Consider the following 22,254-nt stretch of genomic DNA (forward strand, 5'->3'; position numbering starts at 1 on the left):
GAAATTATGCACTCCTGCGAAAACGGGACATGATTCCTTATTGGGACAAAAAGACGGGACGGCCAAAACGGACCTCAAAAACGGGACTGTCCCGGCCAAAACGGGACGTCTGGTCACCCTAAATATGCACGAACGACACACCTTGCATTGTTCGATGTCAAATGCTTTAAAGACGGCCCGCTTTGATACCGCTGGTTCGTTCAACTTAGAGGGACTCTGAACAGTTTCTGAATACTTTCTCGGGAAATGCCCGACATAAAACCTCGGTAGGGTATCTTTTCAAACTCCAAAATCAGCTTCAGAAAAAAAGAAAAAAAAAAAAAAAAAAAAAAAAAAAAAAAAAAAAAAAGCAACTCGCTACAATATTGTTTGCGTGCTAGAACAACTTTGTGTTTTTAAACATGACGGTAAGCCTTGAGGCTCTGCCTCGGTTCTGAAAAGTGTAGAGATACGAGGAGGTGAGACAATAGTGTACCTTTTTTTATGTATCTGCATTGTTTTTTTTATACTGATGAGTGTTGTTGTTTTGTTTTAGTTATAAAGAGGAAGGTCTACCTTTCCCTCTGGCAATGAACAAATTTAAAAGAAGCTACATAAGGCAAGAGCGAAATACACCTCGTAGTAGCTAAGTTTGAGATGCCCCCCCCCCCCCCTTTTCCAGTCCCCCCCCCCCCCCTTTTTTTTCCTTGTACTTTTTTCTTTTTTGCTTCCTAGTCTTAAGGTTTACCATCGTGCTCAGTATACACCAACCAGCTCACCTGCACTTAAGTATTTATGGCAGTCTTTCGTTTTCTCGGACTGCAATACCTTCTTGCTGGAGCGCCCTTACGATTCTTTCAAATGCCACGATGCATTTCAAACAAAACTAAAGAATAAAAAAGAAAAGTATCTACAGTGCTTTCGGTGTACCCCCACGATCGTCGAGCCCTGCCATCATCTCCGCGCTTCACTGCACAAAGGTACCCAAAAAAACTGCTCCGACGACAAATGCTCCCGCGTGTGCCCCGAACCAACTGCAACGAGAATCGTTAGGAATGCCCGAGGGACCGTGAAGCGCTTCAAAGCCTCGCTTCAGAGATTGGGTCTTGACGACCAATCGGAGCCGGGGTGCGTCGGACGGCGGAGGGGAACGACCTAGCCCGCTTGCTCAGCCGATCAGGTCCGCAGGCCCCGGATGAGCGACGTCAGGTCGGAGTCGAGCCGGTAGTCGGCGATGTCCACCAGTTCGGAGTCGTTGTTCAACACCGGCTGTACCTGGCCGTACACCGGCTGGGTCGTTCCCACGCCGGTTGCCGGGTGGCCGTTGGTGCACTGTACCGCTTTGCCGGCGTTGTGCTTGGGCAAGAGGAAGCTGATCGAGAGGGAGATCGCAATGTGCCACGCACTGTGCATGTACTTGTAGTTGTCCTCCGTCTCGACGAAGGCAAACAGGGCCAGGCCAATCGTGGCCAGGACGACCCCAGGGAGTAGGCTGGTCAGCCAGTCGTGAGCTTTCGGGTGGCACGATCGAGAGTGGTGGCACCGATAACCCTGCGGGAGCGTGACGACGATCGTCATCAATGGTGCGTCGGTGGACAAAACTTGCACCTCGTCGTCGTGTGTCGAACGCGATTGCTCTGCTCTGTAGTGCTGTCGCCGAAGTACAATGGAATGATGCACGGGCAAAAGGGTCTGTTGCAGCAGGTTTAACTGCCCACTTTGTGCAACGAAATCGACGGGAATTTGGGCTCCTCGGCCATTTCTTTGGATTGTGAGCGGGGGTGTCAGTACACTTCAGAAATTCAATAAAAAACGACCAATAGGCCAATATATTGTAAACAAATTACATTTAAAAAAAAATAATGATGAGCCATTCCACTTTGTGAAGGTGGACCAGCGAAGCTGTTAAGCACGCGACACAGACGTGACAGAATTTTGATCAAAGGTACGGACACATTCATTGTCTTGATCGGTGGTCATCGTGACGATCAGTATGCAAACGCGTGTCGAGGACTATCGCTGCCCCGAGGAGCCGGAGGAAACTAGACACGTGTGACGGAGAAATTGACGTCACGTGACACGACTTTGTGACATCATGCAACGTCACGAAGCCGTGACGTCACGAAATCGTATCGCGTGACGTCAATTTCCCCGCTAAAACAATTCGCATGTGTACTTCACCTTGTCCTTCGTTTTCTGATGCAGTTTGCTGGGTTTTTTTCCATTGTTACCAACGCTTGAAACCCCACATGGATGATGCGGGCTCATTTTGCATATAATTTGGTTTTGAGTATCCTCCATTTCAGTTACAGTAGGCTCGCAATAATTCAAACTCGGGTATTTCGTACTTCCGGTTAATTCAAACAGATTTGAAAATTGTGGTTGTCCCGCTATGTTTTTAACGTATTTATAAGCCGCTTAATTCGAACGGCGTTTTCGCTTAATTCATACTTTTTGTTCTCGCGGCCCCGTTGAGTGCGCTTCTTTCCCAGCACCGGTGCGCTGCAGAGAAGCAACACCCGAGTAGCGTGCTTCCGCGGGTGTCGCTTCTCCGCGGTGCACCGGTGCTCAGTGAGAAGCGCACTCAACGGGGCTCAAGCGGGCACACATGAGCTCCGAAAATAGGCACCACGCAAACATTTTCAAAGTGACTTGCGCGGACGCTGTGACGTTTCGGCGTGGCATAGGTCCACGTCACAGCGTCCGCGCGAATTGCTATGAAAACTGCCGCGCGGTGCCAGTTTTCATTGCTTATGTGTTCCCTGCTTAATAGTCCACGTTAGACAACCTCTCGGACTGTTGAACAAAGTTAATTTTGTTTTGAGTTGTGATCTGCTGTCTAAACAGTCCACGAGAAACAACATTTTTAAGGGATAATTATAAACTTATGTCATACACTTCACCAACGTTTTATGTATGGCATACCTGCTTATGATCAGTAGGCCTATGGGAGGAAATCACTAAATATCTGCTTTGTGTGTGTAGTCATTCATATGAGATATCATAATTTTATCTTGCATCATATTTAGATAAATTTCTGATAATTCCAACTTGCGATTATTTAAACGAAATTCGTGGCTTCTTGGAGTTCGAATTAATGAGTCTACTTTATTCCCGTATCCTCGCAATGCCCGACGTACACTAAATGCGTTTTACGGACTGTAGTCCACACCTGGTGTTCTGGACGTCCACAAAGACAAAGTTCAGTTGTTTCACAAATGTGTTATGCCTGTACTTGCTTATAATTATGCCTATGTAGAGGAAACTGGCAAAAATCTGCTTTGTGTATGTAGCTATCCATGTAACAAATCATAATGTTGTCTAGTATTATATTTAGATGAATTTCTAATAATTCAAACTAAAATCTGTGACTTCCTGGAGTTTGAATTAATGAGAGTCTACTGTACGCTTCATTTTCATATTCTTTTAAACATTTAACTCTCCATTTGACTTGAGTTTGCAAGGAATTTGTCGAACAGTAAACGTTTGTGGGAGTTTTTACGCTTGCAGAAGAGGTAGAATCCTCGTTCGTAAGAAACGAGTGGTATCCGACAGCTGCAGAAAAGGTGAGGCAGCCATTGCCACAACTAGCGGACGCCGCTGCATTTGTATACTAACCGGATCCTCAAATTGCCGCTTGGTGCTTTGACATCACCGTTTACCCGCAGCACAAGGAGTAGACAAACTTGCTTGTCGTATTGCGTCCAGTCCCTATCCGTGCGCAGTCGCGTATTACTAATCCGTGATGCACAATAAAAAAAAAACAGGAAAGTGGTGGTACTGCACTGGCTCGATTTCTTTTCTACAGCGCAGACACCAGACGCCCATGGGGCCGAATAACTTCACGTCGTCTAAACATATGCACAACACAGTTCCTTAAGGTTGTTTCACACTGCACCATTCTCTTACGTTGCGTTAGGTTGCAGGAGCATACCTCTGCTTACGTCGAGAGTCGCCGGAACGTCCATGCTTCATGCGAAGTGTGGCAACCAGTTCAAGGAGTATCCTTGCACTTGACATTCAAGTCGCAGATGTTTTGGTGGCTTATATCTAGGACTCCATATTTTTGGGGTTTATTTTCTTTCAAATTCGGGGCTGCTTTTTCGGGGGTTGATTTTTTCCCACGGATTCGGTGTTTTTCAGTGGCAATTGTTAATGTCAGGCCAAAAATCCGCGTTCATAGGGACTCGTGTTCAAGAAGGTAGGACACAGGCATGGAATCCGTGAACCTCCAGGAAACACACGCGTGGCCCAAATACTTAGAAGACGTCCTGGTATTGATAAGAGGACATGAGAAAACGGCAGTGGTTCCGAAGAAAGCAGCTGCCCCACGGACAGTTCAGTGTGAGCCGTGTTCCCTTTCAAAACAAAACAAAACTGTAGATAAAGGTTCTCTGTTTTTTTCTTCTCGGGAAGCTAGGTTTTTTTTTTTTTTTTTATTCTTACAAAACCAGCTTGGGGGTTCATTTTCGCAATTTATCCGTATTTACCAAGAACACGCAATCCCACTCGTAGCGAACGTAAGCAAACGCTCCTATACAGATGGGATTTAACGTAGAATGTTTCCTCGGTAAAAAAGTGGCGGGGAACTCACCCAGGAGGCGGCTAGGAGGATGCTGCCTAGGACCGCGGGCGCGACGAAGACCCACAGGCTGGTGCGCTGACACTGCACCCCGAGAGCCACCCCCAGCGCCCCCAGGACGTGGGCGATGGAGGCGAGGCTCTGCGGCACGTGCGCCATGGCCACCAGGGTCACCCAGAAGGACAGCACGGCCGAGAAGAAGTCGCAGAACTGCAGCACCTCGTAGCGCAGCAGGCAGAAGCCAAACATGTCCACGTCGCACGCGTGGTAGAACTGCGAGGTGGGGCACAAGGACGGGACGAACTTGAACAAGGGTTCGACACTACGAGAACAGCAGATTCAGGACTGCGCCTCTCGCTACGATGCCCGGTCTTTGACTAATGTGTATGGCGTCCTATGCGGAGGGCAAGTTCGTCTGCTTCTTTTTACGGGGGTTGTGGTGACGGAATGCCGAGCTCCGAATGGCTCTGATTGAAGGATAGTGGGCAGACCTCGAGGCAGCTTGCTTTGAGGTCTACCCACTATCCTCCAGTCAGAGCCAATCAGAGATCGGCATTCTGACATCACCACAACCCCTCCAAAAGAAGCAGACAAACTTGCGCTCCGCATTCCGCTCATGCATCCAAAGTGGTACTAAAGCGGCAACAAATGACGTCGCAAGAGCTGAAGCGTCATGCTAGAATCTAGGCTCTGCGTCATGCAGTCCATGTCGTGATCCCCGCGGTTGGTGCTAGAAGTACCAGCAAAAAGCACGAGCGAACGCGAGTGTCGCCGTCGTCATGGCGCTCCAACTCCTGGCTGACGAAGCTTCCGCAGACTGTCGAGCTGGACGGCAACCCGCGGCAGACTGGGCATTTGCCGCAACCATCTCCGCCACTGCGTCACTACCAGGGCCTTGGCAGGCAACAGCGTGACACCTACGACGTTGTGGGGTGGAAATCGAGATACCACTTTTGAGGATGCGATGAACACGCCAGTCGGAGATTCGCTCCAGCCCGCCCCCACCACCTTGGTATGACGATGTCCCCAGCCCCGTTGCTAGTGTGGCCATTGGTCGTCGGCACTTCAGGCACCGTAGCATTTTTTACAACTAGAGCCGCTAAACAAGCCACGCTCTGAGCGTCGACACTCTATTCTCCGAAAGTCTCGTGGGTGCCGCCATTCTGTTGCCTGGTGTAAAGCGAGCACAATCTGAGATTGTTGTGCCGACTCAAGAATGCCACGTCTCGAGCTTCAGAAAAGACGTCGAGGAGCTCCGGTCACATCGTTCTGCTCTGTTGCGGGCCATTTTAATACTTCCAGAGGACGAAAAAGAGGTTCCTGAAATTCCAAATAAAGCTTCAGATAACCGGCAGCCATGGTTCTAAGCAACAAGATGGCTGGGGTTGAGTGCCATTACTCTGAAGCAGGGATGGGCAGTATTTCAAATAAAAGTATTTGAAATACGTATTTAAAATACTTTGTGTATTTTGCATTTGTTTTTAATTACAAATTGGGTATTGTATTTGACATCTGTTTTTAAATACTAAAATGTGGGTATTTCAAATACAATTGTAATTAAATACAATTTTGTGGGCAAAGATACATCCCTCAAACTTATTGTCACTGTCCAGAGCAGGAAGAAAACTACGTTCTGCACCGAATGTAGTGTCTCACAATCAAGCACAAGCGTTTAGTGACTTTGTGATTACGGTTCTAGTCCAGGGCAAGAGGACGAAATCGACGTTCACAGGCAGACTGGCTAAATAAGTGCCTGTGACAACTTGTGATGCTTTCCAGCCTGATTTCCATCCATATTTTTGCCTGGCACATTCTAAATGCACGGGTCGTCCAGACTTTCGTAACTGGTGTGAGCTGCAACAATAAAAAAAATTCTCTAGCTAGTGCTGCGCGTCTTAGTCGTCTCAGTTCTTTGTTGGTCTATACCAAAATGTAATCGACAAAAAAAGCTGCTTGAAGCTCTGTACTTTTTTCACCTATTACGTCCAAGCTGATTACATTTTTTATTATTTTATTTCTATTACATTACTAGAGCCTCGCACACTAACTCCCGAGTGTGCAATGCAAAATTTAAATGAGATAGCCAGAAACCCGTTGCAGGTGCCATGAAGTCGCTGACGCAAATTTTGAGGAATGTATCTGGAAAAGTATTTGGAGGAGACCAAATACATTTGGTTGTATTTGTATCTTGTACTTAAATGCTTTTTTGTAAATGTAATTAGATTTGTAATTAAATACATTTTTGACGAAGTATTTTGTATTTGTATTTCGATACATATTTGCGTGCATTTTGCCCATCCCTGCTCTGAAGCCTAGTAGTGGCTCTAGTTTGGAGAATGCTACGCTCGTTCCGCATATGCACATTTTATTAATCACGTCGTTGTGTGAAATAGAGCACGCCAATACTGAGAGGCATCCGACACACGACATCATGAACCATGGCGGTCGCACCATCATCCTAGCTGCTAAATGCCTCCATAGTGAATCACATTGTATGCACCCTAACATTTACAAATATACACATACACAGTCATGCAAAACCTTTAGAACAAACAATATGCAAAAGAAAATTTTAAGTGCAGTTTTCCCCTAGGAGAAGCCAGTGTGTGCAAAACAAAGTTCTAAATAACAAGCTGTAGATGCAAGCACTGATGTGACAGTATGGCATGTAAAAGTGATGGGGGACTCCAGCCACCGGGGAGGAGGGGAATAATCTTGAGTCCTAGACGATTATGATGACAAAAGGGTAATGAAAACTAAATGCACGCATGCCAACACTGAAGCTTCGAAACTTAGATTAATCAACCCCATTCACTAGGTGCACGAGTAAAGCGATCAGCATCGATTTAAAATATATATATATATATATATTTTATTGCTTGGTTGAGGGTTTCAGGGACCCAAAGAAGGCCTTCGGGGACCCCGAGGGTCTGTGAACCCCCATTTGAGAACCACAATCATAGGGTGTATGGGAGTCGTGGTGAAACAGTCGTAAAAACTATGTGTCATGGATTATATTACTTTTAGTAATGAACATGTGCTTTAGACGGCCTACTGCTTCGAAAATATTTCCTTCATTCCGACCTTGCCATGCAAAAGTGCGAGAGCGCAGATCGAACAGCTGGTGTTCGAGCGGCAGTTTTCGAGCCACAAATATTTTTTCTAGGGCAGTTGGGCCCTTACAAATTAAGTTTGAGTAAAAAAAAAGAAAAAATTGGCAAGTATAAATACCTTGTCAATCCTTTAAAGTTTCATCCGTCGACTTATTTCGGCATCAAACCCCCTCGTCGCCAAATTGCAGATGTGTACCATGTGAATGAGCAACCAAGCCCGTGAGACAGAAGATGTGGCACTTTGAGGGGGATCGGTGGCTAAATGTGTTAGCACGATGCGTGCAGCTCGGGGCACGTGGAGCGAAAGCTCGCGCTGCAGAACACAGGGGGGTCCTGGGCTCAATCCCCACCTTCGCCTGTTTCGATCTGGATGAGCATCGTGCCGGCGTGCATCACTACTGCATGGTGCACGTCGTAGACCCCCGCCTAGCGGTCGCACTGCACTAGCTAAATTTCTCGTTCAAGGCGTCAACCAGCACTGCCACACCTGAACGGTGTACCGACCATGCACTGTACAAACACAAATGTCAAATCTATTGCTTTGTTTTTTTTGGTGGCGCTCCTACCATTGAGAAGAACATGGTGACTCCGTATACGACCGCCTCCGTGTAGAACTGCCGCCTCGTGGCGAGGACAATGGCCGGCAGGAAGAAGAGGTTGCTTAGCGTGAGCAGCAGCGTCTTCATCAGCAGCAGGGGTGCTGGGGTGGCCATTGAGTTGTCCGTGCAGCCCCAGCCCCTCCAACCTTTGAGTGCGGTCACACAAAACGGGAGGTGTGGTTAGCAGAACTTTCAGTCATCCAAGGTTCCGACATTGTTGGCTGTTGACCCAATACGAGACTAGTGCCTAGATGTGGCTATGTGCTGTTATTCACATCTAGTTTACTTGCATGGCTCAATAACGAATATAAGTACACCCCACGACGCTGTCGGCATGAACGAGCAATCGCCGGCTTTTTCTGCCTTTCTCTCGAAATCAATGGGCTGTCATCAAAACTACTAGTGGGGTGGGAAGTACCTAGTCATTTAAAGCAGTGACCTAAGCAATAAGATTTGATGCCCCCCAAACACCTTTTGTTTGCAAATAAATCACAAAAAAGTGCCAATGTCGTGTTGTGCAGTGCATACGTGCTCAGTTGTTATTAAAAAGAGGGGAAATCGTCAAATCCTGAGCGTTGGGTATGATTCACTCATTACAAACTACAGTTATAGCAAGCAGAATTTGTAACACTTTGGAGACTGTTTACATAAGTTTGTCCCACTGATTCAACTCGGAGAACACATTAACTCGCTGACCTGTCTCCAGTCGTAACAAAATACACTGGTTCATATAACAAAAAATTTAACTAAAAATTTAACTGATAGGCTAGCTTTCTTTCTAATTCCTGTTGATTGGACATTCCACATCTCCACAGACCAGAAGGTGTGCAAGAACCTCAAAGGCCAATATAAAATGTTAACCTTCTGCAAGGCAGAACATTCTTGCACTTTCCTCCTCTCTCAAGAGGGTACATAGCAAAGGTAGGAGAAAAGGGACTGGAAGGAGCGAGCAAAGGCATAGACTGCGCGTTGGCCTTCAATCCGCCGAAGCTACGAAGGGGATGTTTACCTCCGACACAGTGGCATGAGCTGAAGTAGAACTGCCTGAAGTGGCTCTCTTGGCAGAACCCATGCTGGCCACAGGGAGACCCCTCAAAGACACAGGGCTGCAGGCGGATGCGGAGGTCCACTATCGTCTGCTCCAGCTCGCATCTCACTGGTGACACCGACCTGAAAAGACGGGAACAGGCACTTGTGTTGTGCCAAAAAGGACACAGGCCCCGAAGTTGTGCCGATCTTTTCAGCAATGGCGCCACAGGCACAGGAGGGTGTATGCATCCGCTAGTCGAGTTTTCGCAACGAACGTTGCTAGTTCATAATTAATGCTTCATTGTTTTTGTTAAGGATGTGATGCACAAAGACATGAATCTAATGTGAATGCATGTTGGGCATAAGAACACTGTTCTGCAGCAGTAGTGGCTGAGTGTATAAAGTATATGCTACCAGCACCAACCACGACTGAAAATATTACAGGCGTGTATTGGCATTCTCGAAAGCAGAATGGAAGGCTGCCAAAGGCGCCAACAGCCTATCCACCCGCGACACATGCACCCTTTTGCCTGCCACACACAAAGAGGGGGTTTCAGAGGCGAGGCAACACAAATCTTGCCCCCACTGTAGCCGCAGCCTAAAAAATACGGGCATGCACGCTTTTTGCTTTATGATTAATTCTTTGGCCTTCTTATTGGCAGGAATCTTATTGACTGGGAGCAATGATGGGATGCTCTCGACTCGTTCTTTTAGCTGTCAGCAACTACTATTGCACTGTAACAAGAATGGCACCTCTCATACCTCTGACTAGTGGCACAGGTTGAGATCTGTGCCGAAAAAGAATTGCAAGGACATGTGCGCATGCATCAACGCTGAAGCCAAAATGTGGATATGGCAAGACAACCCACCCCGACGCATTGAAGCAGGCCACGGTGAAAGACAGGAACCAGGAGCCGGGCTCGGGAAACGGGAAGTACTTGGTGGCCACCCAGCTGTCGTTGGTCGCAATGGTGAGTGAGAGGTCCGGCGGGCAGCGGATGGTTCCGGAAAGGTACGGCGGCGGCCTCCGGTGGTGGACGCATATGCTCACCACCACGACTTGGGCGGTCAGGTTCTGCAAGATGCGAAACGAATCTTTTGACTAAAAAATGTCTATAACAAGGAAGGGCTGCACTATAGCTTGTTTCACTTTATGTACGAGCGAAGCTGAAAGCACGAGCATGTTGCACTGCATGAGCGTGTGGGCTCGGCAGTTGCGCGTTAAGCCCGGATATGTGCTCTTGCAGCTTCTACGGTCGCACCTAAAGTGAAATTTAGTACAGCCTAAGCTCATTACAATAGACATTTGGATATAACAAACCGATTTGTGAAGTTCGGTTGGTTTTCGTCTACATACCATTGCCTCAACTTCATATCTGCATACAACATACTCCTTTTACAACAGACTGAAATCTTGGTCAAAATCAAGGTCTTTTATAACGAGCTTAGACTGTATAGAGACATTACTAAATGGGCTACTCTTTTAAAGTAAGATTATTGAGGTATCGAATTTATGGGCGTAAGTTTTTGTGCCTTTCCTTATTGTATCGATGCATAGCAGAACGGCAGAAACTCTGGATTCTGCGCTTGACCAATGGAGTCAATACTCATTTCCACTTCCACCTGTCAAGCTTGGGTTTTCACGTTTTCTTGCCGACGCGATCATGACCTCTAGATCTCCAGTCATCCCTTCATCACAGACGAAAGTCCTTTTCCACATTAACATTCAGAAGGGTGTCTCAAAGGGTACTTCTGTGAATTGTCGACTCGCATCTGTTAACCTTTGCAGGACTGACAGCAGCGATAAACAAACAACTTTTTCGGGCAAGCAAAAAATGCTTTGTCAGCCTTACCTTGACCATGCTGTCTAGATGAATTTTGGTCTGCAATGTCCCTCCGATGTCCACAAAAGGCTCCAAGTTTAGCCGCACCATGACTGGGAAAACGTCAGTCAGACCCAGCCAGGACGAAAACCACTCTGGTCCCTGAAATATTTGTGCTGTCTTTGGTAACGATGCTTCGCTCTGACGTTTCTGAGAATTTTTTATATGACTGATCGATTGATTCGCTTATTCAATGAACAAATGAATAAATATATTAATTAATCAATCTAATCAAAATATCTCAACATCTATGCAACAAAACAGTTCATAGGTTTGCAAGCTTTGTCAAAGGACACATGCAAAGGAAGGAAACATTTTTTTTAAACAGCTTAGATAAAAAGGGATGTCATAAAACGATTTTACAACAAAGAAAAAAAATTTTAAGAGCGATATCTACGGCGCTATACGAATTTGTAGTTGCCGCCCGCGGGCGCCGCGGAAAAGTGGCCCTTATTTATCACGTGACTGGTACATATTTGTCACGTGGTGGTTGCGCTCTTTCGGAAGCTTCCTTTGGCCTCAGAAAGTAACTTATTCATCTTTGTTTGAAGTATAACAAAAAAACTAAGATTAATAAGTAACTTTTAGAGCCCAAAGGAAACTCCTGAAAAAGCGCAAGCAGATGTGATAGACCTGTGCGCCGGTCAGACGACGGTGGCGGCGCCCCGAAGCAGACGAACTTGTGCGGCGGAGGCGGTGTGGAGAGACGCATTGAAGCGGTGTCGCAAAACGCTCTGCGTGCGGCGGCGGCGGCGTGACTTTGCGGCGGCGGTGACGCAGCACGGCAGCGCACAGGCCTACCACGTGACCAGCGGCGGCTCCCGCGGGCGCCAACTACAAATTCATTTTGCACCGTAAATATTGCTCCAAATGTTTTCTTTCTTCATCGTAAATTAGTTTTATAATATTCTTTTTCCGTCTAGCCTGTTTAAAAAAAAAAGTTTTTTTTCTTTTGCATGTGTCCAATAGTGTACACATGCTAGAGAAAAAGGTGGGACTTTGAGGGAGGCACACATCAGCACCTAGTTTAGGTGTCCATAATTCATGCCTCAATGAAAAACATGTTTTACTAAGGGGTGCTCAAGAAGCCCCTACAAACCTTTTACATACTCCAAGTAGAACCAAAGATGATAGACCGTTTTTGATGTCGGTGTCTGCAATGCTCAAATGAAAACTGTAGTTGCATTTATAAGCAAGAAAACAAAAAGAAGCTTCTTTTCTTTTTCCTTCTTGTCACAGTATTCTTCATTTAGCAGAACAAACTGTACTAATCGAGAGATTGCACAATAATCAGCGAGACAGCAGTACTGAGTCATGTCCAATGAATGCCAGCATGTTCCCGAGACCGAGCCAAAGCTCTGAAGGCATGCTTTCTTAGCGTGCAGAGCTGCATTGCAGAGAAGTCTGTTTGCCTACACGAATAAACTCGTCCTCAAAGCTTCGTCCTGGTACTTTGGGCATACATTTTTTTTTTGCACGATTTTCTCGGGACCATACGCAGGACAATGCGTCACACACATTTTCCTACCTGGACAAGAAAGGAGTCGAGAAAATCCTGGGCGTGCTTGATGCGCGTGAGCGGGATCATCGGCAGGCAGCCCTGCATTGCAGCGAGGATGCTCTCCTCTCCGAGAATCTCCTTGACGAAGTGCGCCGTGTGCGTCTGGAACTCGGAGGATGGCGAGACCGAGCCAATAGAGCCCCCCGTCCCCGTCGTCTGCTCGTGGACCTCGTGCAGTTGGCTGACTGCCGAGAGCGTGTTGGCGGTCTGGTTGGCCAACGTTTCGTTTGTGGTGTCCGACTCGTTGAAGCCAGGACCGACATCGAGGTGACGAGGGCGCCTCGGCGATTTGCGCGTCGGAAGGTGCCACAGCGTTGGGCAGTCTGCGCACACGGTTTCCGAAAGATTTCAGGAAATGATTCTCGATGCGTAATATTGTATTGCGTCGGTATTTACGGTTAGGCAAGGGTCCTTGGGACATTTCATTCCTATTTATTAAAGCATATTTACTATACCGTAGACCGAGATGTCACGTTTCATGCAGTTTCTAGGTGTGCAGTTAGATATTACGTAATTATATCTTCAGTGGAACCCGAATTATGAGAGACTCATCCAATTTGATTATGCCACAAGTTAATTGTTGCATCTTGTTAAAGGGTCCATATCATATGAGCAAATGACGTTTTAGCGACGAGCAGTCATTTGAGTGAATCGACATCTTAGTGAATGACGGGGGTGCGCGTTAACCCCCCCCCCCCACTCTGTTCCCACCGCTTCGTGGCAGCAGTCTCCGGCGGCTGATTAAAAAAAATAATTTTCATAATGAGCCGCCACAGACTGCCTCCGCGAACGCAGCGTTAACCTGTCCCTGTCATTCGCTAAAATGTTGATTCGTTCAAATGACCGCCGTTTGTTAAAATATCATTCGCTTATATGGTACGGACCACGCTTATATAGTATGAACCTGGCTCACCCGTAAATCATTCGCTAAAGTGTCTTTCGAAAAAAAGTCGGTGCTTGTTAAATTGTTGTTCGACCAACTAGTGCCACCCATCATTAAAATATCAGAAATGCTAACAGGACTACATTCATAATGATCCAATTAATGCTCAGTTTTTGCTGAAATGTAGCATTAGTGGTTGGGACCACACGTTAAAGTTTTATAACTTAGCCGTTAACCAATCCAAAAGTGATAAGCTGGAAATTTTGTGTGGAAACAATGGCCACCAATCGAACCGGCGAATACATGGAAAAGAATGGCATGTTCTACAGTATAAACCACTTACAACGTAACTGCTTATAGTGCAGGACCAAGTATAACGCGGCTTTTTTAAACCACCGGTTCGCCTCCCATAGAACTCCATGTAATTACATACCGCTTAAAATGCAGGCGCGCGAAGGGAAATACCGCTTATAGAGCGGTTTTTGAAACAGCCCGCCGACCGCGCCGACTGACCAGCGCAGCGAGCACGCTTCCCTGTGCTACACCAGATAACAGCGCGAGCCGCAAGCGGCACTCACTGGGCAAGGAGGTTGCTCGAAGAAGCAGGGAGAAGCGAAGAGAGAGGCTTCAGTTGCCATAGCGACGGAGGGACGCACGCACGTGTTGTTCACGTGCGTGCGTCCCTCCGCTGCGTTGGAAACAACTGCAACGACAGACCAATCGCAGGTTAAGGAGAAGTGTTCGCGCGCGTTGCATGCCGGTCAGGGGCCGGCTGCTTCTATCCACAAACATGGCGTCGGTTGTGATCGTCGACGTAGACGGCGTGGTGGAAGCTCATCGTTCCGCGTAAAAGCGCTATCCTTGACTGTGAATTTTCGTTGTGTGTCGCTATGATAACCCAGCACGTACTAGAAGGGAAGATCCACCTATTCGTGCGGCGATGTTGTGGCGGCACTCTCAAGACGGCAGAAACGCCCGTGTCGTCGTGTTTGTTTACTTCGACTACAGTGGTGCTTTCTAAGCATTTGTGTTTTCGAACATCGCCCGGATTTCTTATTTGGAGCATTTGATGCCTGTGCTCAAGTTGAAGGTATTACTGGCGCGTACCGCATAAAGGATGCGAATTTTCACGCGTTTTCATCACCGAAGAAAAGTGATTAGGGTTAGCAATCCTGAACGCTCGCAACGTCCGTTCGCAACCCGCGACGCCGTTTGCGCCAGGCAAAAGTCGCTCATTTCTTTCAAAATGTGTGACGCACTTGAGAGATAAGTGTACTAGTCTAGTGAAATAAAGACTTTCCTCAAACTAAGCTTTATTTTTCATCTAATATAAAATAAATTCTTTTACGAAGGTAAGTTGTCTGATGGCATGTATTTTGGCCTGAAAAATTTATGTTTTGGTTATAGCGCGGTAGCGCTTATAGTGCGGATTTTCGCGACTCCCGCGACATACGTTATATGCGGTCTATACTGTAGCAAGAATGAGATCTCATTAACAATTTTTGAAAACAGCTAACATTTTTTGAATCAGGTAAAGGTAAGTTCTGGAACTTTGGTACCTGGTCCCAACCGCAGCGCTACATATGGGCACACACTGAGCTTTCGGCGACGGAGAGTTTAGGTATTTCTGCGGTGAAAAAACACTGTTCTCTTTTCCAGCATATGACAGAAAGGTAATCAGGTATATATTTAGATATCAGACAAGCCAGTCTCTCAAAGCTGACCATAACAAAATAATGCACAAAAACATGAAGACAACCAAAAGGAGTACAAAATATGAATTCTGACTTACAAGTGAAGTTTATGGGAGAACTAAGCCCAGCAGCAAAAAGCATTGAGAAAAAGCGCACACACACAAAAGGGCAAAAAGCAACAAAAATAAAAGAGACCACAGACCACACGAATCCTGATTCAACAAGTACTAAGAGGCTCCATCGCATTTTTGTGTAGATATATACAGATGTCTCGTTGAATCAAAATTCACGTGGTCTGCAGTCTCTTTTGTTTGTTGCTTTTACTTCTATTTCTGTGCGTTCTTTTGCGGTGGTCGTTGTTGCTGGGCTTCGTTTTTCAATGCGGAGCGCAAGTTCGTCTGCCTCTTGCACAGGGGTTGCGATGATGTCAAAACGCCGAGCTCTTATTGGCTGACTTAAAGACATAGTGGGTAGACCTCGACGCATCTAGCATGGAGGTCTACCCACTATCCTTTCGATCAAAAACAGTCAGAGCTCGGTGTCAATCTGACTTCACTGGTGCAACCCCTGCGCAAGAAGCAGACAACTTGCTGTCCGCGTAAATTTTCACTTAACGGTCAGAGCTCATCCTGAGTACTCCTTTCGCTTGTCTTCGTGTATTTCTGTGCCATTTTGCTACTGTCAGTCACGAACCAACTCGCCCATGTCAGCCCTTTAATTAAATTCTCAAATCCGACATTTTTTTCTTGACTTTTCGTACCTCTCACGTCTACGACGAGGGAGTAACCGACGTGAGAGTCGGATGCCACCGTGAGGTAGTAGTACACCTCCATCTCAGGCTGAGGCACGATCTTGGAGAACTCGGCGCTTGTAAGGTTTGTGTCTTCGAAGAAGGGAAGCGCGCTGGGACGGAGCCCAAACTTCCGGACGCACGGCTGGACCGAAGGGGCGGCCACCGGCGACGTCGAGTTTGGAGACAGTGCGACGCATGACACAACCTTGACCTCGATTTGCCAGGTGCCATCTGGGACATAGACCCTGCAACGACAAGGAATGAAACCGGTGCTTTCTCTTTTCTTTTGTTGCACTTGTTTTGCGGCTTGCAAACCGTACGCAGTACGGGCACCCGACTGAGTTGCACATTTGGGATTCCTGCTTTTGCATGAATGGCCCGAAAACATTGGTAGTCCTAATGTGCACCAAGAGCAAAAAACAGAGCTGGTCTTGAATCTTTGTTTCTATGATAGTGCAAATATTAGAATTTTCTAATAGTAGTTTCGAATAATGTGCTATTTGATATTCACTTCGAAACAAAAGCTGCGATACTCATATTTTTTTAATTGTTGATGGTGGCGGGTTAGCCCTGAGGAGCGAGCTTCTTTCCGAGCACCGGTGCACTGCGGAGAAGCGACACCCGCGAAGCTTTCTCAGGTGCCGTAATGCTTCTCCGCCGAGCACCGGGGCTCGGTAAGAAGCGTGCCCAAAGGGGCTAACCTGCCACAGTCAACCGTTTGAGAGGTAAATATTGCAGTCGCATGGTTAGGAAAAAAGCACACATCCAAAGCAGGATGGTGCAAGCATGTGTCCGGTGTCTTGAAAAAGAAACAAAATCTTTCTGAATGTTGATATCCACATTGCAGTAAAATGTTCAATATTAAACTGTGCCCATTATGCGAGAGTATATTTTAGGTAGGGATGCCCCGACAACCTGCATTCATTCGGATTGAAGAAAGCATATTTGCATATAGCAAGATTTATAAATCCCCTCGATCAAGTACAGCTGGGTATTGCCAAATGCGTTGTTTACTTGCGATCCTAATGCAGGTATTAAACTTTCTGAGGCCACAGTCCATAATTATAGTTAGAACAAAATTAGCTTAGAAATGGACAAGTATAAGCCTGGAAACAATTGTCACGAGTTGAGGTAAGTTTTCTTTAAGGCACGATGCAACAATAGTAAAAGGCTTGAAGGAACCATTCAATATTCCATTCAAAAATATTCGGCCAAAACTACTAGCACTCGCTTCAAATTAGCTATGAACTAAAAATTCACTATTCGCGCCACATCCCCGTTTGTTTCTCATCGAATTTCATCGCTCTTCAATTGCAGTCTAAAAAGATAAATCTGAGTTCCCAAGGGAAATAAGAACTAAAACTATAAACTACCCTTTACATTGAAATGATTCTTTAAATTAAAGATGTCACAATAGAGATTTTCATGCATCTGCACAGCAGCAATGGAGGTTGCACTGTGCCAGATTATATCAAGGTTTGACATAATCACGTGAATTCATATCACAAAATACTGAGAGATTCACTCATATGCATGCACACTTGCATTCTGCAGCTTCCCCATATCCTCAGAATTTACGAAGATACCAACTAGGTAGAGGCACCTACATAAAGTAAGCCCATATTTTAATTGATATTAATGCAATCTTGGGCTGGGCAAGTGCCTGGCTTTGGGACCACAAATCATTGTAGCTTCCTCACTTGAACGTAGACAGCTGCGAGGGCGTTGTGACATTGACGAACGAACCAGCTGTCAACAGGACCACGTCGGGTTTGTGCGTCCATGCTGCCATGCTGCCTAGACTGTATTGACAGGCCCGGTGGATGCCCTGTTGAAAAGACCAATGGACGATTGTAAAAATAGACGTTTGTGCTCAGCAATTATATACAATTGACACACACACATGCACAACGTGTAGCCGGTCTTAATTATGGTACAGATAAGATACAGAGCCAAGAAGAAGAAAAAAAAATAAATGGCAACAACTGCATTTATTTTATATGCACGTCAATACCACAAATATAGCTTATGAGCTGACAATAAAGACTCTCTTTATAGTAAAGACTGATACATGAAACAAGGTTGCAGTAGAGCCACTAAATGAGCTGCGCTTAGAGTATTGGCACTCCATTCCCGACGTCCTGGTGGGCGCCGCCATCTTGGTGCTTAGTGCAGAGCAGACGCAACTGTCAATCGTCACAATTCAAAAATGGGACTTCCTCAGCTTTAGGTGCGGTGTTAGGAAGCTCAGGTGATATTGTTTCGCTCTGTCCGGGAACTGTTTTAACATTTCTGGAAGATGGAAAAGCATTTTCTGTTATTTCAGATACAGCTTAAGACAGCTGGCCACCATGATTTTAGGCCCCAAGATGGGTAGGTGTCGTTACTCTGAAGCGTAGCTTATTTAGTGGCTCCAGGTTGAAGCCTAATGTATACCGTTAAAATAAGCAATCGCCCACACGGAAGTTGAAGATAATCACAAAAATAAACGGGGCGCATAGTTAGGTCCGAGAACAGAAAAGCAGAATGAGGCGCATTGTGAGATAGGCCCTCATTTTATCCAATGGAACCCTTCATTTTTAAAGCAGTCGCGCCGCTCCCGTCAAGTCTGCTTCTCTAATGCTACAGTGTCAAGCTTTCCCACTTCGCACCGGCGCATGCGCGCAGAGCTTCCCCGCTTTGCCCTGGTTACCATAGAATACCGCACATCCACCCATTCCACACTAAGCGCCCATTTCTAAATTTGGAAGATCTGAGAAGATATGAAGAGTACATTTATGTGTAATATTCATGACCGGACAAGCGCCCATCCCCCATTTTTTCCCGATTATCTCCAAATTTTGAGTGGGCGCTTGCCAGGTGTTTTACAGTAGTAGCTTGGTGGGCCCAAAAGATTGCTGGGGTGGATGCTTGATATGTCCTTTGCCTATATTTCAAATGTTCCAAGAGTGGAGGATCGGCGCCTATTGGGATGCAGGCGCAAGCTCAGTACATTAAGGTAATGGTACAAGCAAAGTTTTTCTAAAACAAACTTTGCTACAGTTAGGTGTTCTACTGAAATTAAAATAGGCTGCTTATGTGCTAAACATAAGGAACTTAGCACCTTTCAGCTTTGAGACCTGTGCTGGTCAATATTGAAAATATACATATTGTCGAATCATTCAACCTATGTTTTTTTTTCTTCAGCATTCTGAATTTTTAGCATTTTAATTTTTGCATTGTGGTCTTCTGCTTTTCAATAATTCAGCATTTTAATTTTCGGTATAATACTCTAATACCTCCCTAGACAATCATGAAACCATTTTTTTTTTTTTTCTGAAATATTTGTGATGATTGCAGCGATGTATCAAAGCATCTATAAGATACAACATTGGGGTATCGGTACAGGAAATTCATTTGACATCATGTATCTTATATCTGTATCCAAGACACAGTTTTCGAGGAGATATACTGGGCATCGGTATCGAAGATACAATTTCGCCCAGCCCCGTCAAATACGACACTTCACGAATGCCAAGAATTACTTGCTTGTAACCGTTCTTAAAGACACGCAAAACATGGATGGATGGATGGACGAATTCCAAACCCTCGAAATTGGGTAGCAGCTTGGGACACCTATAGAAGAGTAGTAAGCTGGGCGAGTTGGTAAACGTTGAACATGGTTAAAAATCGCGCACAAAGAGACGAGGAGAAACGAGGAAGGCGCGCCTGTCTGTGTTCTGTGTTCCTTCCTCGTTTGTCCTCGTCTCTTTGTGCGCAATTTTTAACCATGTTGGGACACCTAGCCGGCGTTAATGTATGCAAAAGCGTCTAAACACTCGACGAGTGCAAAAGCGCACCCCTCACCTGCTGCTTTATCTTCCGGCTGCTGTCGCGGAGGAACGCAACGACGAACCAGCTTCCTGGGAGCGGGTTCATGACGTGGAACTCTGGCATCTCGGTCGGCTGGAACCTCGACTCCGTGCGGAGGCGATACACCGAGGGATCCGGAAGATGGACGTGCGACGGGAAGGAGCTGTTGTCCAGGGCGATGACGGGGTAGCTGCCGTGCCGCAAGTATCTGCGACGTAACGTCAAAGCATGCCATCTTTCGTCGTTGCCACACTTGGCACACGTAACCGAGCTGAAATTCGGTCATCTGTTCGCTGATCCACAAGCCATCGAAACCAGGCAGCATGAGGGACGATGGCGTCAATCCAGATTTGGACTTTACCTCAAACCATACTTTCCTCTACAATTTTCCAGGCCAGTGTTCATTACTCAAACACTCTTTTTTTTCCCCTTTATTTGTGGCTGCAGTATGGTATTGCAGAAGGGTTTGATGACCATCTTCGCACAGCAACACCAAAGTATATAAAAGGTCTGTTTCTCTATTCTGCTACCTTGCCGCTCCCACAATCAACACTAAACAGAACGTTCTGCTCTTGCATATAGTTCTATATGAAGCTTCCGGTCCTGCCTTCAAAGGCTTGACTTAACTGACCAAATGCTTCTTACGAGAGCTATAGTAGCGTGTTAAGAATTAATACCGCTGCTGTCACTGACAGGATTGAAATGGCAGGGCAATTTTTTGGTAGTCCCGCACCCAGCGAGAGCCCTTACCATGAGAACACTGCAGCGTCTCGTGAGTTTCGAGCGTGCACACGCAGCCAGGCGGAGGACAGTGTAAGTACGTGCTGGGGGCTGGGCATCTAAAGAAGACACTCCATCGTTCTCATCCTGCCAGCGCACTACATGTAATGCTTATCATCGGGAGAAAGAAATGACACTAACATCTGGACCGGTTCTGCCGGGCAGTTTTTGTCATCCATGAAGGCCACAAACTGCCAGGCGGCTCGTGACGTCTGGGCGGGGACGGTGAAGTGAAAGATGGCCACATCGCTGAAGGACCTGAAGGGCCTCAGAATGCTCTCCTGGTAGGCATCCGACGGCGTGTAGACTGTAAAAGGGAAAGGCTAGCTGTTATGATGTGTGCCGATGACTCGCCGAAAACACTTGGAGAATCGGGAAGTTTTACATGCTGGCGTTCTTCAAATTTCACTCCAGTCAAGTGCCACGGTCTACAAATGGCAGTACGGTTTTCATCATAATTATACGTAACGAAAATTCATAGACCTCTACCATCATTGCCTGCATGATAAGGGATGAACTATAACTGACATTCGCCGGAAGCCACACATAAGCACATGTATCCGTGTGTGTTGACAACAGATGGATATATAATTACCCCATATTCTGTCTCCGCAAAATCATAGTTATACATCAGATAAACTTTCGTCACCTGTCATTCTATTCTAATAAACATGCAATTTATAAAATATGGCCAGTTTTCATTTCATTTTTTTTTTTAACAGTAGAAAGTTTTTTAGTGATTGGTATGCAACCTCGATCGCTGCCAACAGTCGCTCTTGAAAGGTTTGTTGAATCGCTTCGGTCCAAATCTGCAGTTCTTCGTGTTTTAATGCTTATCAAATTAATTGTTGATAAAGCATAAATTGAAAGAGAAAAAAAACAAAAAAACGGAAAGGATATGTTGACAAACAAAACAACTTACAGCCATGATCCGTGATTATCACATCCCTACACAAACACAGACAAAAAAATAAAAATATAATAAAAAGGCGGGGGAGAGATATCCAAGACAACAGAAGCAGAGAGAGTAGCAAGCAGCAGTAGCACAGTACTTTCGATAACTGGGTTCGGTTCATGTGCTTTCAGAAAACCGCGTGTTCACGTCGTGGCTTATATCCCGAAACCAGACACGGCTGTCTTCCAAGAACAACAATAAAATAAAAATTAAAAAAGCTGCGCGCGGATTACCCAGAGCTATGCTATCAAACACGCGCCAGAAACTGAAGCCCACATATGACGCGCGCGATCCCCACGCACGCTTTGAAAGAGCGAAATGATCAGGGTGAAATCGCTCACCTAGCGAAACACTCAACGGAACGGAGTGATGGAGTATCATCAGCGAGAGCAAGCACTCCATTGGCGAACAGCTGTTCGCCATTTTCTCCGCTGCTCCGTTCCGATAGCCCGAAGGTCCGTTCAATCTTCCCTCCGACCGGAGATTCAGCACACACCCTGTTCGATCCAATCATATGCTCCTAGCCTGTCACGTGTGTACCTTGACACACA

General features: G+C 46.1%; 1 protein-coding gene across 1 annotated transcript; it reads right to left on the reverse strand.

Annotated features, from left to right (window-relative positions):
- Positions 1-690: 690 nt before the first annotated feature.
- LOC8043538 (post-GPI attachment to proteins factor 6) lies at positions 691-22,169 on the reverse strand. Its single transcript, XM_029985543.3, has 12 exons — positions 22,045-22,169; positions 20,890-21,055; positions 19,963-20,176; positions 17,817-17,944; positions 16,084-16,361; positions 12,714-13,069; positions 11,156-11,287; positions 10,172-10,377; positions 9,283-9,443; positions 8,241-8,419; positions 4,574-4,834; positions 691-1,530 (listed from the first exon to the last, which is right to left on the reverse strand). Exons 1-12 carry the CDS (start codon positions 22,124-22,126, stop codon positions 1,156-1,158), a joined length of 2,538 nt encoding a protein of 845 aa, XP_029841403.2. The 5' UTR covers positions 22,127-22,169; the 3' UTR covers positions 691-1,155.
- Positions 22,170-22,254: the final 85 nt, after the last annotated feature.

The sequence above is a fragment of the Ixodes scapularis genome, unplaced genomic scaffold (assembly GCF_016920785.2).
Source record: "Ixodes scapularis isolate PalLabHiFi unplaced genomic scaffold, ASM1692078v2 PGA_scaffold12__126_contigs__length_90152505, whole genome shotgun sequence".
NCBI classification, from domain to species: Eukaryota; Metazoa; Arthropoda; class Arachnida; order Ixodida; family Ixodidae; genus Ixodes; species Ixodes scapularis.